The sequence below is a fragment of the Temnothorax curvispinosus genome, unplaced genomic scaffold (genome assembly GCF_003070985.1).
Source record: "Temnothorax curvispinosus isolate PA1 unplaced genomic scaffold, ASM307098v1 QBEX01008716.1, whole genome shotgun sequence".
NCBI classification, from domain to species: Eukaryota; Metazoa; Arthropoda; class Insecta; order Hymenoptera; family Formicidae; genus Temnothorax; species Temnothorax curvispinosus.
Window position 1 is genome coordinate 375,729 of NW_020218496.1, and position 22,402 is coordinate 398,130.

General features: G+C 42.5%; 1 protein-coding gene and 1 long non-coding RNA gene across 3 annotated transcripts in view; both read right to left on the reverse strand.

Moving 5' to 3' along the window:
- The window catches only part of LOC112458133, a 240,183-nt gene that overhangs the window by 207,215 nt on the left and 10,566 nt on the right, over nucleotides 1-22,402 (reverse strand). For both annotated transcript variants that reach the window (XM_025021578.1, XM_025021579.1), the window contains exon 2: nucleotides 7,147-7,335. In XM_025021578.1, the coding sequence (XP_024877346.1) occupies nucleotides 7,147-7,335 (189 nt within the window). The remainder of the gene's footprint in view (nucleotides 1-7,146; nucleotides 7,336-22,402) is intronic.
- LOC112458134 lies at nucleotides 5,225-6,386 on the reverse strand. Its single transcript, XR_003041185.1, has 4 exons — nucleotides 6,129-6,386; nucleotides 5,871-5,960; nucleotides 5,713-5,783; nucleotides 5,225-5,633 (listed from the first exon to the last, which is right to left on the reverse strand). It is a non-coding gene; the product is annotated as an uncharacterized LOC112458134 (long non-coding RNA).

Consider the following 22,402-nt stretch of genomic DNA (forward strand, 5'->3'; position numbering starts at 1 on the left):
TAAGGTCCCCGAGAAGATTGCTTATTAGGGAAGGCGCGAAGCTATGGAATAGAAAGGCCAGTGACAATTTGATAGATTGAGCTTTTTGTCGTCACGACTCCGTCGTCGTTAAGGCCGGCACCGATGAAATTATTGCGTTTTTTGTCCGTCACCGGTCGAATAACTAATAACGAGACGCATACCGTCTTATTTTGCGACCGAGCGCGTTACGCCATAAGAATTCTCCCTCGTCTCTTTCTAATGAATCACAACCAAAAGAGCACAGCATTTTTTAATATTTTCTTTTTATTAAAGTTTATATGTATAAATAATTACGTAATATTTAACAAGAACAAATCGATGGATTTTATATATATGCGAAACGCGTGAATTGCAACAAGATAAAAGTAGAAAAGAAAACAAAGAAGGAAACCGAAAAAAAATCGGTCCTCGCAGTAATCGAAAGTCGAAAGAGGATGCGGATGTTTTCTCATTTAACGATAGAGGTAGTGTACGACATTCAATAAGCATCTCGTAAAGCGCGCTCAACAAATCTTACGGACATTTTATTGGCGCATAAATTAAGGTATCCGAGAAAGAAACTTCGTAGCATGCGGGAGCTCTAAACGTCGAATCTGCATTTCTCTAGCACCAATACACTACCTGAAGTATACGTCGCGTAATGAATTCGTATAGGAGATACCATTAATGCAAAACGTCTCGTGCCGATAACGGATAAGCAATGCAGATCGAATGCGTGCTAGAAAATAATGCCATCGAGCTTGATGATGTTCTTATTAACAAAAAATTCAGTTGCTTTTTGACTGACAAAGTATTTATACAGCCCTACAACAAGCATAAACTGCTGTTTTTAGTGGATTACATGTGTGGTTATATATAGGAATGTGATACCGTTAGTGCGAGTAATATCTTCACTTTAATGATATTCAGCTTTGTCATGCATGTATAAAAAGCGAAGATATTGATATTGTGTTCACAAAAGGATATTAATTTTTTTCTTATGAAATAAGAGTATTCCGTGTAAACGAGCCTATAATTTCGTGCAACGGCTATCGTGCTGACTGCCATTATCGCATCTGTTAAATGAAAACGCGTTTACAAGACGGGATCAAAGACACCTCGTGATAATGAAATCCATCTTAGAATGGCCAGCGGCGAATCCGATAAGTCGTTCGCGATCGCCACGCAAGGCGCTAGTTTATATGCGCATTTACGTCGCGCGCGCGAGACAGAGAGCAAGAGAAAGAGAAAGAGGAAAAAAGCATGTATGAAGTAATCGATGTATATGCTATGTATACGTATACCGACGCGTGCGTGCAGTCACTGCGCTCAATTGACGTTCGCGCTAATTTTAGAGCGCGCCGCGGCACCCGCGAGCGAGATTAATCCCGTGGACGCGGTGAATTAAGGCCGATCCGTATCTTAAGGACAGACCGAGTTCGGCATGAAGGGCACGACGAGACTGCGCGAGTGCCAACGATCTAATTAAACGGCCGTGCAATTAGATTTTGCCTCGCGGTCATCCCAGTTTAACAACCGATGCATTAGATACACACACGGTACGACAAGTGAACGTGCAAAACCTACTTTGTGCTTCATACATCTTACTTTGAGATTTTCGCGTCAATCGTGACAAGATATCGTTAGTCAGTCGTTTATTTCGAGCCGGTTTCTTGCTGCAATCGGTCAATCGTTGCTCGATTCTTGTTATTTATTACATGACTAATTGTTGTCGTTGAATAAGCGACCTATCGCAAAGAAGATGCTTCCTAAGATGGTTCCAACCTTCATTAATTATTATCAACATTTGATTATATTAAGAAAATTTTCATAGTTATATATAGTAAACCGGTTTCTTACGCGATCAATATTTGATTGGTATATTTCCGCTATTTACTTATTGGTTAATTGCTGCCTTATATATATAACATTTCACTTACATGTCGACTAATGTTAGCCAGTTAAATAAAATTAATTGTAATTAAATACCAGAACATGATATTCGATATTCCAATCGATATTCAATAAATAATTAATCAGTAGAATTAGTTTCGAAGTTTTATACTATTAAATCAAGCGATTAACAAAATTTTAATACAAAATCCATAATCGCAAAGATCCTAATACCATGAAACATTTATTGACTATGAAAGCAATATATGGAAGGTATAGTGAGTGGTAGCTCCATTCTAGCGATTTAACGGCATCGATATCTCGCTAAAAATATCGCATTCGAAACCGCGCCCGTAACCCCGCCGCGATAAATTCGTTACCCTTTCGGATAAGATACATTTTTATTCACGTATGGCCGTGTATGCGCGTAGATAAAATGTTTCCGAAGCGCATTGCGGTATCTCTTATATACCGGTTGCATTTAAACGCTCGATTTAACTGAAATGCGAGCACGCGTAATAAAGAATAACTCGCAAGCTCTTGTATCCAGAAAAGTGAATACCGTATCATATCGCTCGTGATAAAAGTAAGAAGAATAAATTCTCTCTTCCGCGATTAACGCGCTAATTAGGATCTAATATGTTGGCAATCCCGCCTACTTAGGAAGTTACATAACGGAAAAATAGAGAGTTCCGGGCAACAACACTTGCGATACGCACATAAAACACTGCACCATTTCTACCGGAGATCGGAACTGGATTACCATGGCAGTTATGTTATCCGAATCAAATGTGGTGGTCGAGGGTTAAGGTTCGCCGCGTGCTTCGAATTTCGACGAGCAACCGCGCACGCACAAAGAGAAAAAGAGAGACAGGAAGGGGAAGAGAGAGAAAGAGAGAGAGAGAGAGAAGAGAGAGAGAATATCTCTCTTGATCCTCCGAAATAAAATCACTGCGCGTTATCGCCGTTAACGATCCGGATAGAATATCGAGGATCGCGTAACCGCGCGCCAGGTACCTCTGCACGGTCGCAATTTGCAGTAACTGTTTCTCGGAACGGAACAATTTTTTTTTTTTTACAAACGCACATTTATTAGCGCGACCGTGCGCGTCGATATGGAGCGCGCGGAAAATACATAGTAACGTTCGCAGATAATACCACGCTGCCTTACGACTCTGCCGACGAGCGACTACAATGAGAATAAATGGGGCAGCAGTGGCTGCGGATAGCTCATGAGAGAAATAAAAATAGGCCTGGGCGATCGCTGTTTCAGCGCGTCGTAAACCTACGCGAACGAGGAGAAATAAACTCCGAAATGACATCTCCCGCGAGCTCGCATGCATTCGCTGTCAGTCTTAAAATCGGATATTTTACAGAAACTTTGGAAAATATTTAAAAAAATACAAAATTGCATATATTGCATAAAAAGTTGATCTTCGAGAAGTGCGCTATCAAAATATTACTAATTTTTAACAGTATTCTCTCTAAATTTGAGTTTTACTCGCGAGTTGTTTTACAATATTTTTACTAGCTATTTGTTACATCTAAGCCAATATCATTAAATGTGCTGCAATCATTTCATAGGTTTCAATGGCTAATTAATCCTAGACAAAATTATTTTCGATACGGTACGTGCGTCCAAACATTACACATCGTGACTTATACACGCCCGTGGGCCGATACAAATTGCCTCCACCGCCCACTCGAGTGCCGTCTTTAATCGCGACGACCAGATCGATCATTCGGCGCGACTACTCACGATCCCGCGCGATAATTAATATCCGGGCGTCGCGATTTACATGACGTGCGGATAACAATCATAGCGCAAAAGAAGGAGGAGGAGGAAGTGGAAACCCGACCCAGGCCCTCTCGACGCATTCACAGAGGGTAAAGTACACTGTCCGCGAGTCCCGGACGCGTGCCTTTATTAAATATTGCGTCTAAATGACTCCGTAACGGTCGACGAGACGCATCGTCCGCGCTAACGAGCGCCACGACAGCGCTCTAACGAGGTGCTCGTCTCGCCCACGCGGTTTTCAGGGTTTCAGACCATGCCAATATAGCGGCGTCGCCGAACGACTCCCACGGTGTACCATCGACGTGGCACCGCACCACTTTTCCACGAAACACACGCAATACCGTTGTGACAAAACTGTAAATTGAATATCGATCGTGTTCCGTGTCGAATCCGTAACTTACACGACCGGCACGTCTGTGCCGTGTCGCCGATCGTTAAGCCCATGCGCCTCCCAGCTCGGAAATGAGTTCCGGCAACCTGGGTGACTGGGTAACGCGAGGACGGAACCGTCAATGGGATAGTTCGCTGTCAATATCGTGACGTTGAGGGTAATACGGAGAGTGGTGCGCATAAAACCGGCCCCAAACAATTTATTGTAACTGTATTTTGCGTTTAGGGCCGATTTTATGTACACCGCCCTGTAGTAAGACAATAAACAGTAAGTCCTGATATATGTATATATGGAGCAGTGATGCAATTTTAACTTCCATATATTACTTAAAAAATCTTGTCAATAGTCCTTTAATCTCTACACTGCACTCGTAATAAACATCAGGCGTTAAAAAACGAGAAATGTATATATGTATGTTTATGTTTATCATTCTTCTTGACATACGATGTTGTAGCGAAAAAAGTTGTCGCGATTTTAAAATCGCGCAAAAAAGCACGAGGTTCGTAGATGCTCGGGGTCAACGGGGCAGAAACGTCATGTGGCACTAGTTCATGACGAAGGAGACAAAATCACGGCACGTAAGCATGCAGGAGAGTATCGTTTCGTGCTAAACGCGTATTTCAGTTGTCGGTGTCACTTGTCGGCACGCTATCGCGACAAAGTACTATGTTCGCGGTGGAAATTATTTCGCTTCGTGACCAATGACGAACGCGATTGGATCGAACATATACGAATGACAATTCGACCTCGTCCGAAGGCTATGAAACTCGCCGCCACCGTTCACACGCGTGAGACAAACATATCCGTAATTTTATACAAAATTGCCGCTTATTATGCGTTATTACCAGTCGAGAGAACAGTCGTACTTCTCAATTAACCAGCATTGTTTTTTGTCGGGCAGCAAAACTTCGCCCTACATACGTCGTCATTACGCGATCGCAAGATGCGCAAAAAAATCGAATTTAATCACTTACTTATTTTGAATAAACGCGACACTGACGACGCGTACCTACTCTCTAAAAGAGAATCAGTGTATTTTTACTGAGAAACAGTAAATAGTCACTGATTGAAGCAGTTATAAGTATACCACTTGGAATCAGTGACATTTCACTGAAAGAATTAGTTATTAATATGTTTCAATCAGTAATATTGGACTACTAGAAACAGTGACTTAAAACAGCAAAATCAGTAATGTGAGCTGATTAAATCAGTAATATTGACTATTTTAATCAGTAATATTATACTACTAAAACAGTGACTTTGAGCAGCAAAATCAGTAATGTGAACTGATTAAATCAGTAATATTGACTGTTTTACTCAGTAATATTGGACTACTGGAAACAGTGACTTTGAACAGCAAAATCAGTAATGCAAGCTGATTAAATCAGTAAATGTCCCAGCAAACAGTAACAAAAAGTAATAACCTTAATACATGTTATAATTTTTTATTCAACAATGTAATTGTTACGTACAAAATGTTTACAGAATGAAGTCAATTAAAAATTAAACATTCCTTAGCTTACGAGCTTGTGCCTCTATGTTTGTTCCTTCCTAAAAAAAGATTTTTCTGTGTGTTAGCAAGTATTAATATATATAATATATAACTTTTAAATGCACTAACCAAACTTACAGCCATATCTGTATTAACGAAGAATTTGAAAAAATAGGAGGATCATCATGTTGTCCCTTATCAATGTTCTTCTGAAATTAAATATTCAAATATTTGAATCGTGTTTTAACAATCAATTTATACTAAGAAATTATAAGAATAAGAAATAAAAGACTTACTCCTTTTGATAAGTTTCCAACGATAACCGAGATTAATAATCTTATTCTGTTTGCTGTTCAGTTCTCTCGTTCAATACGCCGTGGTTTATGCTGAAAATGAAAAGGGAGAAACAGTCTCTAGTTTATCGCGCTTTACTATGGGCCCGTTGGGCCTCCATCTTTGCCCCGTTGGCAAACTATAACCTCGCCCCGTTGGGCCACCGTACTCGTCAGTACCCGCGGTAAATGAACTACAGCTCAAGAAGCTTTCGTACTTACTTTTAACCTCACCTTTTTCGCAAGCACGCTTAGCTCAGTACCGCAGTTTCTCTCATTCTTCGTAATGTACACTTAGCACCGCTTCGTCCTTCGTCACGTATACTTCGTTCTCGTCTTCTGTTTCACACATCACTGAGATCACAATCCTGTTCCGCTTCCTCGCACCATCAATCAGTATTACCAACAGATAACTGATTTTACAGTAACATCTTACTTTCACTGACCATAATCAGTGAAATATAAGATAAAGAAACAAAAAGTAAACGTTCTACTGAAGTTCAGTGAAATACTCACTGATTCTCAGTGAAATCTTATTTTACTGTTTCAATTAGTGATATTTTCACTGATTCTACTTTAGAGAGTATATATACGCGGGGATACGATTGCATTACGATTTTGCGCACAACTCGCGCAGTTTGCAACGGCATAAAGTTGCGGTCAAATAAATTAATAACAATCATAGTCGAGAATAATCGACGCCATTAACGATATTGTGCATTAATTAAAATCGCCAACGAGCGAATGAGTATCGCTTACCGTGCATGTTATCGGCATTTAACTATTATTGAGTGATTTAATAATCGACTAAATTTTAAAATAATTGTTAATAATTCATACTCATCAATCTACTGAGACCATTATTGCTTTTCTATAAATATGATTTTTTTCAAAAAATAAAATATCTTTTTCTCTGTACTTATCATTGTTATCGTTACATTTCTCTTCTTTCAAGATTTTTAAATGTTGTATGTAATCGCTGTTATATCTTTAATACCTTTAGCTTGATTGTCATTATTGATTTTATTAATTTTTCATATCTTTTCAAATTAATTAGATACTATACACATTTTCCAAAAATTTTTGGCTATAAATATACACTAATTCTGACTTGCCACAAGTTTCCAATATGTTGGATTCGGTCACTTGTAAGATTTGTATACTGGCAAGACAACAGTCGCACAATTATCGCGGTCTAGTTGGCAGAATCAAATTGCGAATGATCAAACGTGTCACTCACTGTGCATATCGTTGGCGTCTGTCCATGGACTTTGTTGCTGTTGGAAGGAAGCTCCGGCCCTTTCGGAGCATCCAGATGCGTCCGAGATGGCAGAGGCGACGAAGTAGGAACGTTACTCGAATTTGGAACGTGACTCGTCGGTAGTGGCGTGCCAAGCGAAAGATCTGGGCGGAAAAACCACGTGGGCCACTGTAACACAAAAGTTGATATTATTCAAGACATTTCATATTATTCGCTTTGCCTACATAATCCCCATTAGTTTCGATAACAAGTTGTTGCCCTATAAATGTGTCTATTTTTTCTTGATTACAGATACTTATAATTAGGTGAATTTGTTTTATATTTTAAACTATAGCAACAAAACAAGAATTTGAATGGACATTATCTTTTATAATTTACAACTTTATAGTAAAATATCTTAATGTTAAACGGGATTAAAATAATATAACATATACATACATATTTATTTAGAAAATATATATTTAAAAAAGTAATATATGTATTATACATCACAGTTATATATATTTTTTATTCTGTACACAATTTTTTAATGTATTTTATCGTCCAAAGAGAGTTCCTAAAAGAGATTACTGTCAATATAAATTTCTTTTCACGTGGTACTTAAAGATTAATTTATGGCCGGTGTTTCTCTCTCTTTTTATCGTTTATCGCTTCCGACCGTGCGCGGCAACTTTATCTTTGACGCGAAAGGAATAACGATGTGACGAGACGACACGGTCGATCTTATCGGAATCGTCCCGTAGGTGATAAAATCAGCTAACTGCACGAACCAAAACAGAAAAAAAGTCACCCGTATCTGTCAACGCAAAATTCGTTACGCTAACGAATATTTCCTTAAAACCACGTACATATTGACCCAAGCAATAGGGAATAAGTTATAAGCATTGAATATTATAATCAATATTCTAAGTCACCGCTTATGATTCATATTGTTTTAAAGTAAAATGCTCTTGTCGTGCAAGAGGATATGCAAGTTCACTTGTCATATCTGAATTTTGTTTAAATTCGTACATTACATCTAATTAACTTATTTCGTATATAACATCTAAAACGTGATATTTTTTAACTTCTTTGCTGGGTAATTTTTTAATTTCTTTGCATGGTACTTATTTTGTAGCAGTGCCAATCATATGCCGATCTACGTACGTCAATTTAAATAAGTATGCGGTCTGGCAGACTGTATCAAGATATTAAATCTTATTTATCTGATAGTGATCTATAATCGAATAATAAGCTGAATTATACGTTAGGTAATTAATAATGTTAGATATGGGCAAAGATATTTATTTCTAGCATAGATATGTATGACGATAAACATCACAGAAATGTTATTTCAAAAAAGTAATTATAAAAAAAGATCTATTTATATATTTTAAAAAGATACTGTTACGTGGCTAAAACAATCATTTTCTAAAAATTTATGGTTATAACGAATGAAACGTAATCCCGACTGCTGTAAACATTTAAACCGAGTGTCGGGTACAATATAGGAGAGTTAATAAACGAGCTCATCCATTTCATCGCTCATTACTGCGTGATGTGCACGGGACCTAAAAGCCTCTCTGCTGTTTCGGATAAAGGTCCCACTGTGAGCGGTGCATTGGAGTGTCGCCGCGGCTGAATATGAGCGCAGCTCCCTAAGATAGATGACATAAGCCCCTGACCCTGTAAGAAGCGCACTCGCTGAGCGCGAGGTCGTCGCGCGTGTGGTCCATTGAAAGTGTTTCTTGTGGAGGAACCGGGCCCGCTAAGAGAGAAGAGGCTCGGGAAGAGAAAAGGAGCCTTCTCTCGCTGCGTGCTCGCGCGGCGGCGCGTCCCGTTCACCGCGGTACGCGGTAAGGACTTTTTGATCGTCCTCGACGGAGCCGGTGAGGCTGCGACACGAATTCCACGCGATTAATCGTGACCGCGTGCGCGATTCGATCCGCCCGATAAGCTCCGTAAAAACAACTCCGTTACCAGACTTTTACGCTCGTCGCAGTGCGTATTCTTGATTTTTTTTCTCACATTCCTTTATTGCTCAACTATCGCGAAAATAAATAAGCAATTTGTAAAATATAAGAGACCCCATCACCAGAAAGATTTCGCCCCAATCTCTCGGTGCATCGAAATCGAATTTATCCACCGCTAGCGCGTGCCAATACGCGCCTTTTCTGCGTCGAACTTCCGTTTATATGTATACCGTGGAAAATCTTACATCACGCCATTGCCGTAACGTGCGTTTTAGTTATTTTCGTGCCCGAAGGCTTAGCATCAGCACCATCAGGCACTATTGGTCACGACGCAGTGTAGAAAGTCAGTAACCGGTGGAAGGGACACGGGAAGGGGAGGAGAAAAACGATTTCAGGGTGGTCTGGCGAATGTCTCTTGTCGTTGGCTCGCGGGAGTTAACGCCAAAACCGAAATAACAAACTCCTAAAGCCCGTGAGTTAGCGTGCTACTTCGCGACGAGGTTTCGACGCTAGTGATATTTTCTGTTTATACCGTAACGGTAATTCGCACGCCGCGGAAATAGTTCGACATCGATGGACTCGACACGGACGACATGAATTTTATCTCTCTCCAAACTAGAGCAGTCAAACTTCAAAAGTATAAATTTATAATTCCGACGTTTGTGTGTGATAATTCTAGCAAATACGATCTCTTTTCCTCAATACTTCTTAATTTTGTGTTATCATTATTGCACATTTAAATAAATAGAAGTATTAGTTGCTTTTTAGAGACATTTTCGTTTAAGAGTTAACAAAATTTAATTTACATCTCTTAAATACTACAATATATTTTATATCGCAAATCAACATCTTACAACAGATATTTGAGCCAAAATTCTTCTTTAGAAAATAAAGATAAATTGCAAATTTTTGATAGAAGTTGTGATTAATAGCAGTCCCAAACATTAAAGCCGAGATGTATTTTATCCGGCCGTATGATGCAAAGTATTATCGCCATTTTTTTCCGCACTAGCATGAGAGCAACAACGGTATTCGCGCGAGGAAGCCGCGTGTAATATCGGGCGAACTATTTTTATACGAGGCACGGGATGTGCTCTCGAAAAACGCGGCGTGGTATTCTCCAAATTCCACGCTAGCGAATCATCGTTCTGACCGGCCATGCGCTATAATATACATCCGTCCGAATATTCCGTTTTCAGACGAGAATATCGGATAAAAAAATTTCGTCGTCACACACGGAAGTTACTGTCGATGGCTGAAATAAATCGATAAGATTATATTTTTTCTGATAGTAAGAAAAACTGTGTAAACTTAAATATAAATTTTATATAATTTAAAATATATAAATTACACTTCAGCTAGAGGCAGTCCTAGAAATGAATACATTAGGGGTATTCAAATAAGTTAGAGTTTAACGGTTTGACAGGTTATGTCAGGTTAAAGTCGGGTAAAAAGTTAATTTTTACACTTTTAACCCAAAGATTAATGTGATAGGTTAATGAGTCACTTATGTATTTTGCATAACCTTAAAGAGTAACGCGCCCAAAGTTAATTAATTAACTTTTTACTCGACTTTAACCCGACATAACCTGTCAAACCGTTAAACTTTAACTTATTTGAATACTCCTATTATGTTAGTCTGTTTCGTTTTAGTCTGCAAGTGTTTTTAATATATATAAGATAATGTATAAAGATAATGTGTGTATAAGATAATGTCTAACACTATTACACGTATTTCATAAAAAGTATTCCGTGCGCAAAGAGTTAAGCCTGTCAATGAAAGCGTTTATACGAGGTATTATGCGATCAAGGATCCCGCTCAATCCCGCGCAGAAGCCTGAAGACGTTTTGTACAGCGGACAAAAAAGTCCCCGCAGTCACGAAATGTCACATGTTCGATCCGTGACAAGAAGCGTGACTCGAGTCGACTCTCTCTCTCTCTCTCTCTCTCTCTAATCGTCAGGAATTCCTCGTAAATCGAGGAAGGAACGCGCGCGTCTCGCAAGAAATCAGGATTCCTTAGGCACGTCTTATCCGTGAATAAATGGTTTTTAGAAAGAATATCTTATGCAATGCTAAAAGATGAAATTATGCTAATTCAAGTTCACGTTACAGCAAAGTTATAAAGTAGAAAAAAATAGAACAAATTGAGTAATTACCATATTACAGCCGTAATATAATATAATATAATATGCCGGTAATATAATAATATGATATAAATCTCGTAGATGAATTTACTAATTAAACTTACTATGAACTTATTCCTAATTTCTGTTTCAATTGCGCGCAATATAAACGACATTCGAAGTGACGCGAAACTTTTTGCGGTTACCACTTAGGATGATTTCCGAATATTTTTCTTTTGCACCGCTAAAGTGAAATAAACATCGTTGTATATGCGTGCGTTTTCTTCCGCCGCCAAAACCACGAAATAGCCAAATCGTATAAACTCCAATAAATCTGGAATAACTGTAATGATGTATTTGTCTCGGTTGTGTTGTCACGTGATTAGATATTAATCCATAATGCTTGACTTTTTTTACAAAAAGAAAAGATATCACTGTACACGTATCTGTACAATTATCTATTAATGAAATATTTATTGATTACAGTGATTACAGATTCTCGTTTAGAAACGCGTAAAAATTCGTATATGTATAAGGTCACGCGCATTGAAAAGCCTTGCGCGGCAATTTATCAGAATTTCACGCGAGCCACACACCGCGAAAGCATCGCTTTGCGATTTTCCACGGTTACATTGGTTACACGGAAAGTGACATTATTCCCGTTGCGTCGGGTGGCGGAGGCTCGAAATTTCCAGACCCCGGAGGCTGCGTCTCGTGTAATAACGAAGTGAGGATGGGCCCAGCGAGAGGAACACGAGCCAAACACCGCTTCATTAACGAGCGGCCCTGGAAGAAAGCCGACCGACTGCGTGTATCTATGCATTTAACGCGTGTAATATACAGGCATGTTGCGCATATATTACGCTACATGTGGCGTATACGAGCATATACGAACACACGCGCGCGACCTCCCCGTGGACAATAACGACGACGCCGACGCGACGGTCGTGCGGGTAATTGCCGCCATTAGGACGTTGTACCGCAAATGACTAAATAACGAATTTATGCTTTCCTGAAATCCTCGTAGAGACTCTCGTAGAGCAAGAACGTGATCGCTAATGGAACGTCCACGTTTAAGTTATGGGAATTAACAATCTCCGACTCTAATCGCTTGTTTATTTCGATAGAATTTCAATTGATGAGATTTCATTCGAGATTTATCAAAACGTTATGAAGCATCTTGTAATGTATTTCGAAAACGAGTGGTAGGTACTTCTCAAAAGTCACATTTTATAGAAAATATCAAAGAAACCGGGTAACTTCCGCAAAGAATCTCACCTCTTGTTTCAACGGGTACGGTAAATCTCAATATCGAGCAGCGTTTACTCGGATGAGCAACGTGGCGTAATACGCGGCAGCCCGGAGGAAATCTCTCAGCGCTATACTCGATACTTTGAAGCGGTTTGCGCCAGGGATAAGTGAAAATTACGGTAGCCCCCCCTTGGGCGAGGAGTGTTATCTGTCATTACGACAGCGGTGGTGCTGTTTTATCGTTACAACAACGTTCGGCCGTTTCGGGATGCGCCGCAGTGGGGCCTAATCGCGCGTTTCACCGAACATTGCACTTACGTCAGCGCAATCCGGCGACGGGTATCAATTTCCTAGGCGACACGCTACCGCGAGCGCGCCGCGGGATAACCCGTGCCGTAAAAGCGCCGGGAAGTTCAAGCCTCGTGTTCGACCTATGCAAATCCGACGGCTATATGTATTTATGCGCGCTCATCCTCGACCTCCGGCGCGCGCGAGACGAGCCTCCGAAAGCGAACGAGCGAGCGAACGATCGATCCCCTCCGGACACCGATAATGTCGTTGGTATCTCGCGGCCATAAAAAGAAGTTATATATTCCTAATTTATAACAGATTATATTATGTAATCACATATAAAATGCATATATAATAAAAAAGTAACACAATATAGATGAATAAAAGCAACACGATATGATATAGATGAATAAAATTAATTTAATATGATTAGCTTATTAATAGACTTAACCATAAATTTAATTTAAGGCCAATAAATATGATATATTGGGCATTCACATATACAAGAGTGATTTGGTCTTTAAATATCTTATTCTATTCATATTAACGAGCTACAATGCTTTAATCCTTGGAATAATAGCAATGTAATACTTTGCAATTTATATTTACTTTTTTATAATTTTTTTCCAAAATACCTTTGATCAAACATTTTCCTTCTTTTAGATAACTTGTGAAGAAACTTCAAAAAAGACTATCTATATGATATTCAAATTAAAATAAATCGAAATCATTTTTCTGCTATTTCAGTTCATGTAAAATTCATTGAGAGATCATATATCCAAGAGATTAACTCTCTCTCTATATGTGCAGTGACAAGAAGACTACATCGAGCACTCTTCCAAAAAAAGTCCAGTCTATAATTAAATCGCGCACACGCAACAACGCGTCACACTCGCGCGTTTAACGAGCTCAAGTTTAACTCTGCAATCCGCGTGTGCCGACGTGCGTTCATTTAATTAAAGCGGCGATTGTCGCTTAAACGCGCAGTTCCCGCGGCGGCGGCGGCGGCGGTGCGGCCAGGGAAAAAGCGCGCGACGACTAAACGGCCGGCTAACTACTCTAATCTGATGGAGTCCATGCTCAGACGGTGTGACATCGGCGTGTCATGTCACAGTCTCGTGACTTCGTCGAGCGACACCCGCACGACACAGGCCGCCTGGGGGGGCCGGGACCCGGTGGATCGCGCAATCCGCGCATCAAAGCCCCGACACGCGTGCGACACGCTATGTGCCGCCCACTTCGTGTTCCGTAATTGCCAGCGACAAAACGATCGGCGCGCGCGCGGCATAACGTGACGACAAAACGCGTTCCGTCATGCCACCGGCAGAGATAAATAGAGAGAGAGAAGGAGAGGGGGAGGGAGAGGGTGAGAGAGAAAGAGAAGAGCGGGCGCGTCATGCCGATGAATTAAATCGCAGAGCGACGGCAGAGAAACGGTCGCGGAATTCCGTGCGTCACGTTTCATTACGTTCGCGAAGTCTGAGGACAATTTACGCCCGGCAAAAAGCCGCTCCGCACTCTCGTCGAAATTACTCCGGAGTTTCTGTCGCTTATTCCACTTTCTTCCTCCATTATCACCTCATCGCGCGTCTTCTCGTATTCCGAATTTTAATCCTTCAAAATCACGCTTCTTCACGTACTTCACATTATGTATCTGATCTACACTGACCGGCAGGAATGCTTGGACATTTCGATATGTACATGACATATATGTATATGTATATATGTATTATGTCCAGGCATTCCTGCCGGTAGACTGTACATCATCTTCGTTTCGTTATGTTTTTTTTAAATCTTTTATTATATCTAAAAAGAAACAATTGAATTTCGATTTTAATTGATCACTATTTTAATGTCGAGTTCTAAAAGCTAATTAACATCACGTAAACGCCGCGCAGATTCTGATATCTTCCCAAAATTGTAGGAGAGAGTACATCGAATTATATGTGCCGAGTAAATACAAATTCTGACAAATGTACTCGTTATCTCGTTTAATTGATTCTTTACTGACTGTGCATGATGTATAATTAAATACAACTAATTAAATTTTATAAGTACATAGGAATGAAATACGCGTCGATACTAGTCGTGATAATCGTCGTGACATTCAGTACGTCAAGATACGACTAACGCGTTGTTACTCGACGATGAATTTCTCACCCAATAAATGTGCCGCGACATACGTATATATAGACATGTTTTATCTTACGTACGTATATCGGTTCAACGCGCGATTACGCCAACATCTCCGCGCGAATCCGCGTTCAGACGCAGTTGCTCGCGGGAAAAGACGCCAGAAAATAGACAGGTTGACACGTCTCGCCGCGTAACATTGTAATTACTATCATACAGCGCAACTTACGGCAAGCGTATGAGAGAATACTTAAGCGTCAGCGTGTCGATCGCGCTTCGCCTCGTCACCTGTGCAAGAACCGCGATCGGAGTAAATATTATACTCGCCTCTCCGCGCGGTGAATCATAATGGATTCGCGCGCCGCGTCGTATAGAGAAGTTCTCGCGAAAACCACTCGACCGATTTTGTACTAATACAAGTAGTAGGAACGAGAACTCGTGAAACGTGGACTTATGCAACAGCAATTACGTCTTACTCTGGTTATTAATCGTAATCAAGTAGTTTCTATATCTTCCTCAGCGACGGAAAATACATTTGTATACAATACATGTATGTAAATTATGCATACACATGTGATATAATATTCTGCAAAACTATTCGCTATAAAATAGTTGGTTTTGCAACGTTACGTTGTCCCTTAGATTTTTTTCTTGTCGTTCTTTTACCTTTCTTCCCCTCTTTCCCCCATTTTGTATACTCTCTTTCCGAAGGTTTTTCTTTTATTGTAGACAAGTGTCTATTTTTTTTCATTTTTTTCTTTTTCAAAGAATAAAGAATATTTTCTTTGTCAGCATTTCATGGAACTGACTCGAAATTTGCTAGAACTCCTCACTAATAAATTTTTCCAGGCGACTGATTATACACATTTAGCGTTAAACCGAGAAAATGCGTCGTGTTCTAAAGCGACCGCCCCACACGCGTAATTGCAGGTCGCCATTTTTTCTGAAAGAAAGGAGGGGCTGCGAAGACTGACTCCTCTCGACCTATCGACTAAAGGTGCATTACACCGTCCCTTCGGTCGTCGCGTAGCGGTGCTTTAAATAAGAAATACGCTAATGTCGTAGCGCGAGCAAGGAAACGCCGATGGCAACGGTAATTCGCGGCAGGGAAAAGTCGTTGGCGTTTCTCCCTCGTGCACGCGCCTTTATTTGCTATTTTATGCAGAACGTGTTCCATACGTGCCGCACTACGCGTGTCGTGCAAGGCAGTTCCAAACCGTTTAAGAAGGGAACCACGTGCGTTTATTCGTATGTTCGTAGCGTATTCTAGACATGACGTTGAAGGAAATGGCGCTGGAAGAATACTTCGTTCTATGTTAAATTTTTGAAATAACAGTAAGAGCACAGGACGCAATATATAAGCAATAATAAGCTCAGAAAACCCTTAAGAAATATATGTGGAACAAATTTGTGAAAAAGCCGCGGCTCAAGGATATGTGTTTAACGCGAGATAAGATATTTACGCTTCTCTCTCTCTCTCTCTCTTTCCAAGCGTATACCCGATAACTAATTGCAAGCGCATATACCGAGTGGGCGTGTACGACGCGCATGCATCTCGTGTAACGAACACCGAGGACGATCCTTCGCGACGTCGCTCCTGCCGTTTTTAAAGATGTCAGCCGCCGGTTCCCCGGTCTCAATTAATTGCGCGCACGAATTATGCGCGCGGGACAATGCTATCGGGAATCTCGCGAAACCCCTGTGGGGCACGACGCGACCACACGCAGCACGCATTAATTCCTCTATTACGGGCATTGTGGGCCCGCGTGTATCTACCTACCAGACGTACGCGCCGGGTTGTTGCGTACACCGCGTATACGCCCACGAACATGATATCGGATATCCGAATCCGCGATCGTTATTGCAATCTTGACGAGTTGTCTCCTCGTCGTTATTACGAAGAATTAAAAATGGAAAAAAAAATGAAAAGTTTCCTTAAAGACAAAAAATCATTTACCTGCAAAAAGTTTCGAAGTAATTATTATTTTTTTGCGTGCGAATATATACCTATTTGCCGCGTTTCTGCGAGAGAAAGAAATAATTACGACGCGGCAACACAATGCGGCGCGTGTTACCGAGCCGAGCAGTGACCGGTACACTGCAATTCGGCCATTATTGCGGGAGTCATTTTACGACACAATGGTGGAAAATCCGCCCGTAACTCGTTCTAATGGCGATATTACAAGCGGCCGCGGTCCATCATGAATAACACCGCGGCAACAATGTTGTCGAATATCGAACCGATGCGACGTCATTGTAACCTCGCCGCTAACGAGCCGGCCTCATTGTTATCTCATCGAGTTTCCCGATAACCAATGTGATCTCAATAGGCGCGCACTATCCTCAAAACTCCGTTTCGTCGATTCCGCGGGCAAGGGCGGCTGAATCAATTCGGCACGTATTAACGAACGTCGAAATTCTCGATGCAAGAGGCAACGTGTACCGAGAACAAAATACATTTTACCTATGCGAATGTTTGCGACTCGCAATTTGACGTTCGTAATCATTAATCTTCGCGTTTCCGCGTTACTCATAATTGATCTGCAAAAAAATCCTCGAGAGTTCGGCCTTCTCGTCTACAATGTGCTCAAGTAAGCTAAATTTCAAACTTACCAACTCGCAATTTAACAATTTCGATCTTGCAATTTGACAATTTGGTCGAGCACTGCATATTACTATTCTCTGCGAAATCAGCCTTCGTGTTCGCGAGATGTGGACGACGCGCGATCGTGCAAATGCTGACTACCTGTTGAGAGACTACCGCGAGCGGAGAAGAAGCGCAAACGCAGGGAGAACGGCAGAAGAGAACCAACCCAATTAAAGCGCCGAACGCGTCCTAATTAACTCCTCAATTACACGGTTCCCCTCTGATTTCGGGCAAACAAAGAAGGCGGGCCAGTTACCGAAGAGCAGGGTCACCAAAGAGTATATTTCCCTGCCACCCTCGACAAACCTTTCCCCTTCCTCTTGGACCTCACGCTTCGTGGCTTGCCGTGTTCTACCCCACCGATACCTTTCCGTACGTTAGCCCCCTTCGTCCTCCTTCCCGTTCCCCGTCCCCCTGAGGCTCTAGGTACACATTATAATTGCGCATATTAAAATGGCGTCACGACTGCGCCAGCCAGCCAGCCAGCCAGCCATCCATCCATCCATCCATCCATCCATCTAGCCAGCCGGCAAGTCAGCCATCTTTAATCAATAATGGAGCATCAGGGACCATGACAACAGATACCCTTTCCCGGGGTTTCCGTCTCGTGGACCTCTCCCCCTTCCTCAACTTCTACCCTTAGGCAAGGGTTGGCAGTCTTCCTCCTCGAGTTCGGATACGGCCGCGTCGTGTTACGTTCCTCAACCCATCTCACCCCTTCTCGTCCGCCAACTCTGAAAGTCCGTGTAACTTGACAAAATAATCCCGTCTCGAATGTCCTCTGTAGGGAGAACACGTCCTCGATTCGGTGCATTGTCAAAAGTCACAAGATTTGTTTCTCCGCCAAGTACATCGGAAAATATTTCCTTTTTCCCGATATCACGAATGCGACCTTTCCAAAGAGACTCCTTCCTTTGAGAAAGCAACAATGAATTATCCGCCCATCTCTCCCGACTCCCGTTGCGGACTTTCCCACAGAGGAAGAATGTTATTTGCTGGACGAGAAGGAGGCAGCCGACGAATTAACTTTGTGGAAAATCGTCGCAATGGAGGAAAAAGGGTCGGTCGCCACATTTCGCAAGAAAAAAAACATGCAGGACGGCCTTCGCCATGAAATATTGAATCACCGGTAACAGTTGTTGATTCTGTCGTATTACCGTAATAGAGGAATGTAAATACTTACGTGAGTAGGGGGACACGCGGGTACGCGCGCAGCGCAGGTCGGCCGATCGTGGAGCGAAGAACCCCGATGCGGTGGAGAGGAGCTTTCCAAGCGGAACGATGCACGGCGGGCACGTGCGAAACGTACACGCGTTTCCTCGCACGCACCGTAGTCGTATACGCACCAACCGATCTCTATATCTATAAACATATATATGTGCGCACACGTGTGTCGCGTGCTGCGCTCTTGCGTGTTCACTGCCATCGATCGACCGTCAAGAGCCATACGCACCTGTCAACGTGTCATTATACATCCGGTACTTCGGTTTTATGCACCGTGACACACGTGAAAATGACGGTTTTTGGCTGACGCGCGGGGGATATATTACACGGCCTATTCACGCCACGTTAATAATGGCCGGGATTGTAATAGAAAGCCCGCGCATTTTGCCCTTGGGCTGGATCCAATCTGTTGTTGCGCCATTTAAGGCCCACTTTCGCTCGCCATTATGCCCGACGACGTTCGCCGTCATGACACAAAAACGTCATGGCCCGAGAAGAATCCGAAATTGTATCTGACGTCATCTCGTTGAACGTGATTTCATGAGATCAAATATCATGGGATTTGGAAGATTTACATTGCGCAATAACACTTTTTATCTTTATTGTTTACATAATACAATTATTTCGTTTATCTAATCATGTAAGTGTGCTCTTAAAAACAAAGGAATTTTATAAATTCAAATTCATGTTATTGACATTTTGAATCAGCTTCTAGAGAGAGAACAGCAAATGACTTATTTTCGTGCGCGATATTTCGTCTCTTCTGCATCTAAGTCGCAAGGACGATAACGCCAATTGCTCACATTGCGAGCAATCGAAAAAAGTAATACGCGCGGTATCCAACGGCGATGCGGCCGAACGAGTCAATCGGATGAATCCAGCGGCGCGGCTCGTGCACCAGGCAGGGGGATACGAAATTAATAGTGTCTATGCGCGGGAACAAGACGAGAGCGAGGGCATTATCGTCCCTCGTTTGGGCATTGGGAGCGTGTAAAGGCATGATGCAGAGCCGGGGCGGCCGCGGTCCGGCTCAAAGCGACGATCCACCATTGCCGGACACGCCGGGGGCGCAACAGCTTGATACATCGTTACACGCTGTTCCTTCCATGTGCCCTTCTGCAACATCTCCCCCTTTTCATTCCTCTTCCCTCCCCTGCCCCCGCGCCTCTGTCTCTGTCTATACCTTGACCACCGTCAGGTCCCCATCCCGCTATCTCGTTCCCTTGTATCGATGCACCGTTGTTCCCCTGGACACCCCCTGCTCGAACTAAACCCAAAGCCGACGCCGACGCGGCGCTCTAATACGATCTCACGATGGACGGCACCGTGCGAGCTGTAAAGCTCGGTTTACACCGAGCCAAGGCAGCCGCCTACGCGACCGAGCCGGTCTTTAAATCGCGCCCATGCCGCGCCGGTGCATCGCGTAAAAGCCGGTGCCCGCGTTATACACTTTGCACCAAGATCGAATCGAGAAAGTCAGAGGATTCAACTTACGCTGCACGACATTTTATTTTTAAATAATTTAATATTTTTGTGTATATTAAAGATTATGCGATTTTAAAGGGCTACAAACATCACTATATACTACGTGTGCAATATTATGCGCATGAGATTATTTTCTTTTTACCTCTTGGGACAAAGTACGATTGCATAACGTACCGAGACGTACGTGCGTGACTATACGTAGAAGAATTTTTCGGTAGCGAAGAATGTTGTGCGTAGAACCGGTTGCCCAAGAACGCGAACCCTCATCGAACGGTAGTCACGAGACGCGAGATATTATGAGAGGAAAGAAAGAGAAAGAGAAAAGACACGCGAGCGGAACGGTGACACGAGCACGTATCTATCCAGGAAATATACGAGACAAGGAATGACTGCCGCGAAGTTAAAGGCGATCGCACACAGAACTATCCGCGAGTCGTGGCAGAAAATTGTGGGAAGTGAGACGATAAAGGAATCTACTCGGGTGGAACTATGATATTCTCATCTCATCATTGTTATGCATTTTTTTTAAATTTTAATATTAATCAGTCGACTGGGAAAATAAATTTTATCTCGTTCAATTAAGGTGCCACTTAAAGTATATTTGAAATTTCAAACGTCCAAATTGTACCCACTTAATTTTAAAGATGCAGATAAATTATTTTATATTATAACGTTGCGTGATAAATAATAAATATATGCGATGACGTGTGTATAATAATTGGCGATCGCCAATCTCGGCGATTTAAAAATGCGCTTGAAGAGCGAGCTGCGGACGCGAGGAATTATAAATTCTCGGACATCGAGTAACAGAGATGTAGCCGATAGGATACATCGCCAAGCCTGGGGTCAAGATGGAGCACGCGCGCGGAGTTATGTGAACACGACTTTAAAGCGCCCAGGGTCGCAGGGACATCGAAGACGTGCCGCTGCTCGCTGCTTTATGGAGGCATCAATTACTTTAATATTCGCGGCCGTAACACCCCGGTGCAAACGTGCACGCGCGCGCCACGCCGCCGCTGCATAGTCGGCGCGCTATTGCGGGTCGCGGTAGGTGTCAGCGGTCGTAAAGTCAGCGGCGCGGCCGAATGGCGCTTTCGAGCATCCTCGAGCTGCTTTTCGTAGCAGTAATCGGTGCGGTACGTGGAACACCGGTCGAATTAACGTTTACCACGGCAAGGAGAAAGAGAAAAGCGCGCGTTTAACGGCGCAATAATCGTACCCTCGTTATGGAAATCGCGCTCGATTTACCGAGGCTCATACGTAAGGACTTATTACAGGCGGAAAAAAAGACGCAGCCGAGATCTCAGATGCCCGGCGCGTCAAAAGCGGTGAAAGAGGCAAGGAGCCTATATCCCAAGCGAATTCTATTCTGTTCTCAGTTCTCACGGAAAGGACACGTGTTTCGGCGTCGACACGCCCGTGACGATGCCGATTTCGTGCGTCGTGGGTATACCGATATTATCGATTCACGGCGATCATCGTAATTGCAGCGTTCGACCTCGGCCGAGCGCGGAACGATGATGAATGGGTGTCGTTGAATGGCGGAAGAGAAAAGAGATCGGCTCTCGGAATTACGAAAGCCGGGGAACGGCGCTCTAATGCAAATTGCGACTCACGGCGGCGGCAGCGGCAGCGGCGGCGGCGGTGTTTAATCGATCGTTTGAGCGTACACTCTGAGGTCAAGACTGGACGCTCATTGAAGCGACGTTGAGTGGTGTCGTCGGGGTCGGTCAACAAGAAGCGTATCTATCTCCTCTGAGCGGCGTCAATTACTTTAATGGCAGGCGATCATAATGCCTTGCGATAGCCGAGCTCTCGCGAGAGCTAGTGTCAGTGCTTATAATACGTAGCGACGGCCAATAAGCGGCCATTCCAAGAGTGTCTCTTTGTAACGTACTTGCGAGGTCGTAACGTATCGTCACGATTATAATGAGGCTGGCCGCTCGAGCTCGCGTACATATATCCAAGCGGTAAAGCCGTAATGAAGAGCCGAGGAACAACGTCATTGTAATAATTTTGTTTCACTTGCGCCGATAGTGCTATAAATTTTTATGTCCCATAAAAACATGCTATTATCATATTCTTGCATTTTTAGTTGATACTTATCAATCTGGAATCTCTCTTCG